General features: G+C 36.8%; 1 protein-coding gene across 1 annotated transcript in view; it reads left to right on the forward strand.

The window, feature by feature from the left end:
• Positions 1–14,359, forward strand: part of CPNE8 (copine 8) — a 170,923-nt gene that overhangs the window by 114,624 nt on the left and 41,940 nt on the right. Inside the window, exons 12-13 of the mRNA XM_024575726.4 lie at positions 1,856–1,909; positions 2,943–3,004. Of these exons, the coding sequence (XP_024431494.1) occupies positions 1,856–1,909; positions 2,943–3,004 (116 nt within the window). The remainder of the gene's footprint in view (positions 1–1,855; positions 1,910–2,942; positions 3,005–14,359) is intronic.

A 14,359-nucleotide genomic window follows, 5' to 3' on the forward strand; every position in this document is an offset into this window, starting at 1 on the left:
TCTTCCAAGGAAGGAATGTGAAGGCTCTACTCACGATGAAATTAACATAAGACAGGTTGTACTTACATAGATGCCTGTTTTCTCCTCTGGCCTCAAAGCGGAGGAGGGATGACACGTGTACCAGCCCTCCTTGTACTTCAGATTCGTCTTCTGACAGTCACCACATAGCCCTCCACAAATCAGCACTTTGTATATGTTGGTGCACTCCTTGTTATATGCTCTAACAGCGTAACACTCTGACTCGGCGACCACTTGCTGTTTCAATAGACTTGTCGTCAGCTAGAAATTAAGAATTAGGACTTCCTCAGTCTTCCCTGACCATGCAAAGAGGTCTGGTCCCTAGGTGTAAGAGACTGGCTCTAGTGCCTTGTTCAGTGAGGTGGTACTGATCTAAGGCTCCTCTGAAGGGTGCACAGTTGGGTGTTCAGTAGCTGACCTGTTACTAGGTATGCAGACAGGTGTGGCTCCTGCCAGGTCCCTGGGAGGGCTGCCCCCTGAGTAGGCAGGACTGGTCCCAGACCATACCTAAGAGGACATGGAATGAAGTCCCATGGCTGTTTCAGATTCCATAGCCAAGATAGGTCCACAACCTGGCTCTGGAGGCACAGATGAGATTGTCTCCCGTGGGGCCCCTGGGTGGGCTGGACTGCTTCCTGACCAACACTGCAGGGGCAAGAGCCAAATACAGCGAAATTTCAGGATCTCCAGAGGTGCAGACATGAGTGTGTCCTGGTGGGTCTCTATGCCAGCAAGACTGCTCACAGTCTGTGCCTGGGTGGGTCTGGAAGTGAGGGCGGGCCCTTAAAGATCTACGGAATTGCAGACAGGATGGCTTCCTCCTGGGACCCTGGATGCACAGGACTGGTGGTGGACTGTAGCTGTGAGGGCACTGGACCCGAGTAAAGGGCCCAGGAAAGGACCCCGTCAGGATCTGCAAGAGTGCAGGGGGCACTGGAGTGCAGGGGGAAAGAATCATGCCAGCCAGCCTTCGGATTCTTTCTTAATCTTTATGTCTTTTCTCTCTGTCCAGCCAACCTGAGCCAATTATTTTTTCCCTCTCTTTAGAATGTTACATTTATATGTTTCTTTTCATTGGAGCCCTAGTTTTCTAATGAATTCTAGTTCAGATAACACTCATAAATTCTTTCGTCCTTCTTTTCCAATCAAAATGCTTCCATTATATTTTGGATTGAGATGTGCTGAAAGATCCTTTCTTAAGGCACTTACATGTTTGATTGATCCTATTAGATTGACAGGCCTTAGTCATCTTTATATTCCCTATGTCCTCCAGTGTCTTGGACAATGTAGGAGTGTAGTAATATTTTCTCATGGCACAAACAGCCCAAAATTTAGTCTTCTGTCCACAAACCACACCTTTACCAATTATTATGCAGCCTGGGTGTCTGGTGGAAATTATGACCAGAATAAAGCAATAGAGTCAAGAGAACCCTTATATATTTGCATATTTGAGTGATTTGCTATGCTAGTATATTTAACCAAATGAAAAATTATCTTTTGACTATACTTTTCTTTTACAACTTACTTTTTGTCTACAAAGCAATCGTTATTTAGAACCTTGGGTATTAAAGGTCTTTCTCACATCAAGAGATGCAGATAGGTAAGGGCAATCAATGCATAAAGTGATTGAGAGCACTAATGAAAAAATGTTTTTAAAGATGAGTATCCCTAGCAACTTTTGCAGAGAAGTTTTGGCTACCCGGCTGTGCAGGAGTCCTACCAAAGGCATTGGTAAACGAAGCCGTGCATAAGAAGTAAAGGTAGCAGGCTGAACTGCACATTGGGAAATAATTTTAGTTATCAAACTAACACCCTGTAATTGTTTTATCTTTTTAAGGTGGTGAATCCCAAAAAGAAAGTAAAAAAGAAAAAATATATCAATTCGGGAACAGTAAGTCAAATATTATGTTATTCATTAAGAATGCAAATACATACATACATACATTTACCATTTTTGATCAGAATGGAGGGAACTCAAGACTGAGCTGTTTCACTTAGAATTTTAATGTGAAGGTATGTAATAGAGAAATAAACTTGCTGTCAGAATGTTTCTAATGGAGAACACCTTAGGCGAGTCCGTGACAGGTTGCTCCAGGGGTTGTAAGGGTTTCCAAGGGAAGCCGATGTTTTGGTAGGAATCCTTCATTCATTGGAACCACACTGGAGAGAATCAAGCAGACATGAAAGGGTTTGAGTGGTAGTACTATAGACTGCTATATAGTACTATATTCTTTATGTGCTACACTAGATTGTTATGACCCATTTTATGGCCTGAGAAAGTACTTGTGTGTAGTGCATTAAAATTTGCAACTCTATAGGGATGCTGAACTAAATCAGGACAGGAAAGGGCAAAATGAGAGGATCTTAAAATTCTGAACAAATCAAAGTCACCTTATTTTGATGAAAACTATACTGAAGATTTTATCCTAGGATTTATTCTCCTTGGAAAAAGCAAAATCTACATTTTCTCAAACTTTCCTTTTAAAGATTTCTATAAAACAAGACACTTAAAATATTAGATGGCTTCATCATGTGACCTTGACAAAAACACCATTTCCTCTGATACAGTTTGGCTCATTGATTTTGATTTTTTAGTTTTTGACCATTTTCCAATTCTGTTTCATCTTTTCTTTTATCTGAAACGGGAAGTAACACAGTGTCCTTGTAAATCATTTTTATGCTGTTCTTTAAAGGAAGTAAAATGGTCTCAGAAATGAATTAGTTAAAAACTTTTGGCTCTTTCCCTTCTGATAATTTTAAATGTAAGAACAATCAGTCCTGCTGATCTTAATAAGGAGTAATGTCTTTCATTTTCAAATGCTAGGACGTATGATTTTTCTCCCTAATAGTTAGAAAAAAGTCCATTTGGGGTTACAATTAGTACTAGAAGGTAATTCTGCCTTGTTTTTCTGTTTCTGTTCTAGGTGACCTTACTCTCTTTCTTGGTAGAAACAGAAGTTTCATTCCTTGACTATATTAAAGGAGGGTAAGTCATTCTCTGAAATTGTTCCACTGCTTAAGCATTACTTTCAATGTTTGGGGCAAGTGGTCCCACTAGGTGATGAGCAACTGGCATGAAGACATTTGTTACGTGTTCAGGGCCGACCAATTGCACTCTTGTTTCAGGCCTATAAGATAAACTTTTATACCGAGAACTATTCCTCTTGGGAAAAATTGTGACTTTTTTATTTTTCTTGATAGATTTTCTGTCAAATTTTTTGCACTTGTTTTAGACATTTTAAGCCTTGCGGGGTTTCTTTTCTTACTTGTTAAGAAACCTCAACACCTATGTCAGCGATTTTCAATTGTTTCTATCTCATGGCACCCATAAACTAGTTGCTAAAATTGTATGGGACACCCAAAAAATAAAATATATTATTGCCAATCTGGCAAAAAATAGGTATAATTTTGATTCATTCATACCAGATAGCTATTGTTGTGTTGGCTGTTGTCATTTTTAATTTGACAATCTAAGGGAAAGAGGTCAGTGTCCCTGACTAAATCGTCAGGCATTGCATGTCTTAAAAATTCTTCTGGCACAGGGGCTGAAATTTGCTGCTCTAAGTAGATAAATGCACTGCAGTGGTGGAAAATCATATTAAAAACAAACACATAATTACACAAAATTTCTAAATAATAGCAGAATATAATGAGTTGCACTCATTTCAGATAAGAATTAATTATAATAATTGACAAGTAATTGTGTAATAGTTTCAATAATGGCTGTTGACTCTCTTCAGAGCAACATGTCAGAATTCCTAGTTCTTGCAACTAAAAAAAAATTCCGAACACTGTTAAACATCTTGATAATATTTAGTGTTCCTCATAGTAAATTTTTTCTCAAAAGCCATGCTATACTTTCCTTTTATTTTATTTTCAGGTTTGGAGAAAGAAATATTATGACTCCCAAATTTTAAACATAAACACCTATATTTGTGTTTCACATTATAAACATAAAATGTGAAGTGGTAAGAAAAATTAGGTAAAATGAAAATAACAGTATGCAACTAGATCCCTTGTAATCACACACTCTAGAGACGATTACCGTTAACAATTTATTCTCAAACACATTATTTTTGTAACAGTGGGACCACACTGTGCACAATATTCTATAATATACATTTTATACATTAAATATATCATCTACATATATTTCCATGTCAGTACTTATGTATGTACCTTATCTTAACAGTTTTTAATTTTATGGATGTGCACAATTTAGTTTAAAATTTCCCTGTGGTACACACTTTAGTTGCGTCCATTTTATTTTCCCATTGTAAACAAGGCTGCAATATCTAAAAAAAAACAAACCCTGGTGCATACATTTTTGTGCACTTCATTTTATAGTTTGTTAGACATTTCTAAATTGTGTTGCTGAAAGGGTGATAATCATTTACACGTCTAACATCTGTGTATGATTGTCGACCGTATCCTTACCCTTCCTGAAGAGTGCCACTCCTTGTTCATTTTTGCTAACTTAATATACAAATATTAAGAATTGTCAGTTTTTATATGTGAAACCTCTGTTTATTAAATGTGAGGTCCTTTGTAAAAGCTGATTTTTAACCAGTGATATCTCTGGAGACTCAGATTTCAAAACTCTTTGTTTTATTTTTTGCTTTTCTTGTGCTTTTTCTTCCCCCATTCCCACTAAAAATGGTTCAGTATTTTCAACTGAGGACTGAAGACAGAAAAAGCGGGCTGGCAGCTATATCCCTGAATACTTCAGCTCTCAATTCTTCCGCTAAACGTCCTCAGTACTCACATAATGGTCTTCGGTCTCTGCTCCTCTTCCTCACATGTCTAAAAAGACTCTTCTTAATTGAGCCATCTGGTCTTGCTTTTTTTTTTTTTTTTTTTTTTTGCCTTGTGATTACTTTGAAGAAGAACAATAAAATAAGTTACCACTTTGGGCTACAATCAAGCAAGCAACCCAAAATAGTATTTTGGAAGTTGTACTAGCATATTTGAAGATTTGTCTTCAAGGTTAGCTTTTTTGAAGAAATGATCCAGAATATTTCCAAATAAGTATGATATTTCAGAAGCTATTGGAACTAAGTGTTGAATTCAGTTTTGTTTTTATAGTAAATTGCAGTAACTACTCACTTTTAACTTAAAATATCAAGATGTCAGTATCTGTTACTAGGATTTGTGGATTGTTTTGTTGCTGACTTGGGTTAGCATCATTGTTGTTAATTCTTATGGCATCAGTTCAGGGACTTACACCATGGCCTTTCTGGTCTAGGAAAAACTATTGTTGAGTTATGCTTATTTATGCTGAATTTTAGTTGACAAGTAAGCTACAGGTCTTCAAAAAAGGTGAAAATTTTTCATATAAAATGTGAATACCAGCAATTAAATTGGTACTGTGGCTAGCTCTGGGACATTTAAAATAAAGTTAGTTGAGGTTTTCCTGTGTGATTTGGTTCCCTATATTAATTTTATAGACCATTTCCAAAACACTAGATGTGTGGGAAAATGAGCAAAACGGAGGCAGAACAGGTGACTGATGTGGAAAGGGTAGGACTAACAGACCATGGTTAAACTCTTAGAAGTTCTTGAATTGCACTTTAAAATTTCATCTCTCTTCTTGTTTGATCTCACAAAAGATAATAGAATAGAAATTTATAAAAATGTTATTTGTTTTCTCATGAATCCAAGTAGAAATTATGCAGAGTTAAGAATGAAGACATTGAAATACTAAACAAATCTGTTCTCATAGTCCTTTAATATCTTCCCTTTCAAAGGAACACTTTTACAGGCCTACTTTTTAGTGTTGCATATTCTAGGACTGCATTATTGTAATCATTATTGAGGTAGGTATTTACATGAAAATATAACCTTGATTGTGAGATCATTTGTTAGCTTGTTACTTTTCATTCCCTTCTGAGTTTCTGAAATACTGTGTTGAGCTGCAGTCCCCAGGTTTGCGGATTCAGGTACACAGTGAGCAGATGAGGCAAATGAGAGATGCATTCTAAATCAGCCAAGATCCCATTTTTATGCAAATGTCCTGTGAAATAGAAGTCGGATTCTTAGAACTTTTTTGTTTAGGCCGTAATGTGCTTTTCTTATAGCATAAGATACATTTTATGACTTGAGTTAGTGAAGAGTTTTACTTTCTACATAATAATATCCTCAGAGAAGGTCTTACTATAGAATAATTAAAAGTGATTGCATCTTCTGGATGGTTGACGTTGAGGTCAGTATTTTTTTAATCATATTCTGTACATTTATGCCAGTATTTTTTAATTTCTCTTTTCTTATAAGAAATGATTCTAAATATTAAATGTTTGATATAACTGGCAACTAAAGATATTTATTCAGTAATCAATTTATAGCACTGAATATTCCATTACCATTAACAAGGACAATGTCAGATTCATTTAAAAGCACAGTGTTTTGAAATCTATGATACTCCTTTAGAATAACGTTCATCATTATTATAATTATTATTGGTGAAGTAGGTTTATTGACCTCTACAGATCTGTGAAATACTTATTTCCATATTTCCACCAACTCACACAGTAAGTTCAGAGGGCAGAACCATAAATTTCAGTTTGGTTTTTTCTGCCTTTCAGTCCTCTATGAGTCTTAAGTCTTCATGAAACTCTTCTCCGCCACCAACGTGGCCATGAGCAAATATCTATAAAGTTTTCCGCATCCCTTCCACTGGCAGATGAAGGGGGAAAACAGATCACAAATTCTGGTGCACACTCAGTCCCTCCAAGCTCCCAGGATGTAACTTCAATATAGACCCTAGTCTATGCTTTTATGAGAAATTGAGTGCACTAGAAAATTGCAGATGTACAGATGGTCATTTTCTTCCTCTGAACAAAGCCCCAACTCTCATCTAACTTGTCCTGATGAGCCATACAAGTCCCTGCAACTTACATCCAGCAGTTACTAGTTTCCCTGGGTGTCATTTTAATTGTCTATTTATATAATGTGTCATCTCAAAGAGACTGGCAATTTTTAAATATTTTTATGGAGCTAAACACAAAGTAGCCAATGAGAAACTATAAATTAATTAAAAAGCCATTTTAAGCTGGGCTATTTGCTCTTTACCCCAAATTGCATAACATAATGAAGCATTGTAAATAAGTAGGACTTTAAAACAAAGAATGTGACAGCTCAGTGAACTGGATTACACGGCCCCACGTGTGTCTCTCTAAGACTTTACTGTCTTGTGACCTTTCTCTCCGCATGCCTCAAACCACAATTACTCAACAAAACAGATGATGGGCCAAGCTTCCTGGGATTAAAAAAATGCTTTTCTGTTGCTTCTGCCAGAAATAATCTCAACTTCACTCCATATCCAGGATTATAGTGACTTGGAGGAAGGCAAGATGGAGATTAGAAGCATCGAGTGCTTGTTTTCCTCACATCTTTGAAAAGGAGCATGAGAGAAGGTTGCAGGGGAGGTTATAAGTTTCAGGTTCTGGGCAAGAATCAAAACAAGAGGTACATGTCTGCAAAGGTCAAGTTGATTGTAAAAATGTGGTTGCTGATAATTGAGGCAGCCCATAGTAGGGGCCAAGAAGTTGGGTTCTGGCATTAATGGCCTCATTGAAATCCTATATCTGCCTCTTCTTAGCATAGCCTGTTCCCGTTTCTATGAAACAGGAATACAAATAAGAATGCTCATCTCATGAGGAGGCTATGTGGATTAAGTGGCATATAGTTAACCCTCAATAAATGCTACCTATCATTTGTATGGATAATTTCAATTTGTCTCAAGTTCCAATATGCCTTACCTCATTTGATCATCGTAATATTGTGGGTGGTAATTGTCCTATTTATCAGAGACATGGAGAGAAAAATGATATATTCAAATTTACAAAGTCAATAAATTGGACTAGTTCAATTATTTTGTAATTCAATTCACTTTGCAGGAGGCTAGGACTTTTCTTTCTAGTCAATCTCAAAGCAAACTCTTGACCCCGAATCTAAAAGTTGTCTAAAATTATTGATGAAAGGTTTATATTCCACTTAAAAGAAGTAAAAAAGTCTTAGGAGGAAAAAAAAGAGCTACCTACCTATTGTAAGCTATTTTTAAGGGCTAAAGTGGGCTTCTTGATACTGCTGATTTTATTTATTTTTTTTTCACATGATACTGCCGATTTTAAACATGACTTGAATATCAGGAAGTCCTGTTGTCATCAACAAGCTCCATAAGGATTTTTTTCCCTTAAAAATACTTGAAGCCAGTGCCTTAGTTTTATAAAACTGGTGGCATCATATTGGATATGTTGCCCCAGGGAACAGTACATCTTGCTGGAACATGCAACACTATAAGGCTTTTTTTCCTCCTCAATCCAATTTCTTATTTGAAAACTGAATATACGTGTCCAGGATTTTTTTTTATGGTGCTTCTTGTTGTGGCGCCCAAGTGTTTTGCTCTCATCAAATCAGTGGAGAGCTAAACCCTGCCGCACTGAATGGGGCTAAATCTAATAAAAATAAAGCCATTCTGCCTTCTATAAGTACATTAACATAGAACATTATCATATTTAAACTCATCCAGACTAAGATTTGGAAAAGAAATGTTTCCAAATATTAAGACTCAGAAATATTGCTTTGGTTAATTCCTGATTCTGATTGTTTAACATGCAAAATGCATGCTTGAAAAGTCAGAGATGTCCAGTTATCTCCTGTAAGAGTGCCAGCTCGTGCTGTTTCTCAAGTGAGTGTTCAGTGCTGTCCACTTCAAAGTCAGAGGAAACCCATGGATATGTCATCATCAGAGTCAGTGTTGGTTTAGCCAGAATATCAACCATCTATTTTGTATCAGGCAGTTTCTTAGTTATGTTTCATTATCCGTGTGTGCACTTTCAGCCACACTATCTCTGAAATAGTATCTCTTTGGTGGGCATTGAAAAGTTGGGACTGGGGTGGGGGGAGAGAAACAAAGATAACAAACAAGGCTGGCTCAGTAAAGGGCAGGTTGTGGTAGGATGGGAGAATTTATTACTGACATTGCTTAGTATTGCTAGTGTATGGTGACATTAGAATGTACGTTGAGCATTAGAAGACTTACACTATTGTTTTTGTTCTCTACAGACAACCCCTACTGCCTGTACTGGTTAGGGGTTCATTTCCCCATCATTGATACACCACTGGCCAACACTGTTAAGTAGTATTTCCCACAGCTAAGAGACCAGAGAAAGGGCCTGACAACTCCATCACTGTATCAAGAGTGTGTGAAGGGAGCTTACATAGAAGGGGCTTGTTGGGTGCTAGAGAGAGGAACGGATATCCCCCTGCCTTCCTCCTGCCCCCCCTCCCCACCGCCCAGTCCTGAACCGTGTGCTTATATCTCCTAAACTTATATCTCCTACATGCTGGAAAAGGAATGCTTGGGTGAGCAAAGGGAGCAGGTGCTGGGAAGCACCTGTCAAAAGATAGGTAACATTTGAGGGCGTCTTGCTCTGGAGGCTGAATTAATGGATATTTGTAGTTAGTCCAGAGAAGCTCTTCTGTATGTTCCACAACCCAAGGGTGAGTCAAGGTTCTGGGTTCATTCAAGAGTCAAAATGTTATATTAGCTTTAAGATGGAGTCACCTTTGTTTCTCACAAACACTTTGGGAAGAATTAATGAAAAAGGAACATATAATAATGTAAAGAGAGAACAGTCTCTTCTGACCCAGTACAGGAAAGGATTAATAAGGACCAGGAGAGAATCACATGGATTGCTCAAGAGATTTGTCCTCCAGCATGTAGAATATTTGTTATGTACAGATAGTTCAGGGTTTTATTTCTAATAATTAGAGGACTCTTTCAAAGTAGCTGTTACCTATTTATCATATGAGGTAATTGGGACTCAGATACTTGGTAATTTTGCAAAGGAGTCACAACAAGCTAGCTATTTGTGATTCTGGGTTTCAAACTCCAATGTGTGATTCAAAAGTTCATAGTCTTTCTACTAGGCATCATTGCCTCCTTATTTTCAAAGTGATTCAGTTAGTACATGTATTTTTGATTTGGCTTTGATATTTTGTTCATGTCAAATACAAGATATTTTCTAAACTAGTGGTTTGAGAGAAAAAAATGGACATCTTGCATACCTTCCTTGAGTTCTTCAACTGCAAGACCTTGGGAAGTTGTACTTTGAAACACTCTTACTCTGTTTTTAAAAAACTAAAACAGAAATCAATCTTCAAAGTCTGGAGAAAGCGCAAAGGTTTTTCAATTTGTGACAACTAGAATTAGCAAGGACCAAGATTATTAGTGTAAATAGTTGAAGAATCACACCACTTGTCTTCAGTTTCTTTTTATTTTTCCTTTTGACATTTCACTGATCCCTCAGAAATCCAGAATGTATAGAGGGATAGAAAGGAAAATAAAGCAGGGGTCAAAGCTTACAATTGCTTAACGCAGAGGGATTTTGTTTGAGGAAGTACCTAGATAACAACTTCTAAAAGGTTGTGGATTATTAGCATTGCAGTTTGAAGTGGGGCATGTTTGGACCTCAGCAGCTGGTGTGAAGGAAAGGGAATCTGACATGGCAGGCTCAGGTTCTAAGAATATCCTGAAGCTCTCTGGTGGACCCAGAAATTTAATAAGCACGGAACTCTCCACATTTCAAGGAAGTACGCTAAAGTCAAGTCCTGCAAAACTAGCATCAATAATGGTGATAAAAATCATAACAGCTACTTATGGAGTATCTGCTAAAGGAGAAATGCCTTTCTTGTCCCCACAACAATCCAAGGAAGGTTTTATTGTCCTTAACTTATTACAAGTGAGGTGCAAATAGGTTAAATAGCTTTCCCAAGAGCACTTTGCAGGTAGGTGAAAGTATTTATAGTTGAATTTTGATCTCAAAGTCTGCCTTCATTCTAGCAGATTTCAGTTGTCATGGGTGTAATGAGTCCTGTGAGTAGTTTATGGGTATGGGAAGCAGGAATTGTGAAAAGATCCAGCAAAAAAGGTGAACTACTTTTAAGAAAGCAGGAAAAGGTAACACAGAAAAGGATTCAAGGTTTAGCTCATGATGACCTAGGGTTATGAAGCATTAGGCTGGATGATAGTGCCAGAGGCAAGCCGATGGGTTCAGGGAGGGTTCTAGAACCGAAGTAGGAAGTAGATTGCACGGCCAGTAAATCAAGGCAAAAGCTGAGCCGTGGGTGGCAGCATGACACTAATGAGGGGAACACTGTATTAAGAGTGGGTGGGCATCGGAACTGCATTTATCAATTCTAGATTCCAGCAGTTTGTGGATCTAAATCCATATTTGTCAAGATTAACTTAAAGAAGGATGGGGGGAAAGTTCAGCTTCCATATTGCAACTGACCGGAATTGGAAACTGGGAAGAAAGTGATGCAATCCTCCTGTATACTCCTATCACAATTGTTAGTTCTCGAGAATGGATTGTAGTGACAATTGCAGATGGTATAGCCATTGCAGACCGTTAAGATGGCATTGCTCTGTGCGTGTTATGCGTGTGGGAGAGCATACACACGTGCAGTTTTCTTTGATCTGCACACAGCTACTTGTTTTCTGTGGTTCTTTGCTTTAGTAGTTACATTTTCCATGTTGACATCTGCTTTGTCTGTCATTCACACTTTTGGAAAGGTGGCAGAGTAAAAGAAGGACATTTTCTGAGTGTATATTTTAGCACTACTAGGACATATGAATTGGGAAATCTCATGAGATGTTACTACTAACTCATGAAATGTGGCAGGCATGCCTTTTTTTATAACATAAATTTAGAAGTAGTAAAATATAAAATGACAAAATGACAGCTATAGTAACACTTCCTAAGCAGAATACTTTGAGGACTTACGTGTGATAGTTTTATAAATATTCTATCAGGCATCTCCGGTAAATTCGATGTTTTACTTTGATGCATGACTGATTTTTTTCTCTCCAACATTAAGCTCCAAGCAATATTCAAGAATGAAAAAGGGTAACAAGATTAATGAAGAAGATGCTTTGTCTGGCTTACTTTTACGACACAAATTACACAAATAAGTCTTTAAGAAATCTTTCTTACTGCCTGAAGTTATCGTTTTGCTAGCAACTTAAAAAAATAACTTTTACTAATTTTTTTCAAAATACAATTGGTACAGTAAGTATACATTGTAATTTGAATGGCAGAACCTTAGAAATCCTAGGAATAAACAAGCTGTTGCCCAGTAAATGCACAGTTGAGTTTTAAGTTATGCTGCTAAGTATGAATTCAATTATAAAGTCCTGTGTTGTTTTTGTTTTCATTTTCAATAGTAGGAAGCTAGAGTTGTAAGCTCCGGGAGTTTAAGAATGGTTTGCGTTTGCTCCTGTTTTCTCTTTATCATCTAAACACAATGCTTGACAATTGGGAGATGCTCAATTAATAATTGTCGAATTGTAGTTTTTTAATGAAAAAATCCAAATGGTGTAATAATAGGTTAAGGGACCGTCACAACCATGGAATGAGTTTTAGGGAATGACCCACCGTGTTTTCCTCCTGACTGGAACATTCCTGACGCAGAACCGTAAAGCAGTGAGATTCTTTCTGATGTGCAGAAGGGGGCAAGCACTAATCAAATCTTAAAATCAGCCAGCCACCAGCTGTGCCCTGACAACTGTTGTAACAGAGAATTGAATCAAGACAAGGTGTCTCTCCCTACAGCCTAAGGGGGATTAACCCAAAGACTCAACCCCTAAATTGACCTTTAAAATGTACTGAAATGTGTTCTTGAAGCTCAGAGGTATTTTTCATTCCTAAGGAAGTATTATTTGAATAAAATAACATAAGCATTGATACCAATAATTTTGTGATTGATGTATTTGATAACATACTTAATAACACAAATTTGCCCAAGCACAAGAATATATCCTGGCATCTTTATATTAATAATACCTGTGTAGTATCATTTTTAGGTTTGTAAAATAATAATTGCTGTCTTTTGTGGTGTTCTTATTGTAGCCAAACAGTTCACAGATATTTAATGGTAGAAATAGAATAGTATAGAGTTTATAAATATGGTCTTTGAGGTTTGATGGAAACTCAAATTCTAACACTGGCATTTATTACTCAAGTGGGAAGTTATTAAATTTTGTGAGCATGTATTTTCTTGTCTGTGAAAGATTCGTGGTACCTTCTTTTAAGAATTGTTGTGAGGGTAATTGATACAAGCTATGTAAAACTCATTACGTATAATGCGTATTACACATACATATAAACACATAGACATAATGTTTCATGTAGTTGTTTTTCCTGTCAGTCCCTGCTTAATTATTGTGTGCCAGACACCTTCCCTCTGAGAGTTTTAAAACTTGGCTAATATCAGTAACTGGGTTGTTGGAATTCAAACCCAGTTTTTTTCAGACTCAAAAGCTAACCCTTTCTAATACACCATTCTTCCCTGTATTGCAGTCACTTCTGTCCCTATCAGCAGAATGACAAAGCAATGTGCTGATGGTGACAGTCCTTTCAGATCCTCAAAGGGATTCGTTATCTCAAAATGTTCTCCTGAATGTACCCCTATATTCGTTTTTCTAAAAGCGTTTAACTCATTTTTGTTCATACTGGTTAGTGTATGTTCCAAATTAACCTATATTCTTAGCCTATAAACCTAATTTCTATTCTAAGAAAAAACTACCATATAGCTATAAAGAGAACCTACATTAGTTTTTTATTAAATGTAAGGCATGAAAGATCCATTCCTTAGAAAAAAATGATTGAGTTTGTTTCAATACCTGAATAGCATTTAGGGTTTTTCAGGCTCAATTTTTAAAGACAGAAGGCAATCTTTTTATAGTTAATACTAAGAGAACTACAAAGGACCCGCTGCTGTAATAGCTAACCCTCCTGATCATCATCATCACCATCACCATTACCACCATTTAAACAACAGTTCCAAACTTGAAATAGTAAATCAACTGTGCACTGTGTCAAAAGTATTTGTTACTAAAAATAGTTGAAGTACTCCTGTTTTCAAATGATATTTTTGTTTTGATTGTTTAAATTTTAAATTAAAAAACAGTTTTAAAATTAGATTTGATTACAAGTTATCCCAATAATGGAATCATTGGCACATATTTGTTTTGATTCCTTACTTGGCAAGAAAGAGGCTGAGTAGTACATAGAAAGAGTCAGAGGTATATCCAAAAGAGTGACGCTTTTATGTGAATGCCGCCACTTTGGTTTCTACCAGAAAAAGAAAAGAAAAAATACAACCCAGAAAAATCATTTTGGGTTAACTACCATGTGCTGCAAGTATATGTAACCGATTTTATCCATATACATATTTATCTCTATCTATAAACACACACCCAGGAATGCAGTAGCCACCACGAGATAGGTCAGTATCTGAAATACTTCTCTTTCGAGTAAAGCAGGAGAAAATCATGTGT

The sequence above is a fragment of the Desmodus rotundus genome, chromosome 3, assembly GCF_022682495.2.
Source record: "Desmodus rotundus isolate HL8 chromosome 3, HLdesRot8A.1, whole genome shotgun sequence".
Classification (NCBI taxonomy): domain Eukaryota; kingdom Metazoa; phylum Chordata; class Mammalia; order Chiroptera; family Phyllostomidae; genus Desmodus; species Desmodus rotundus.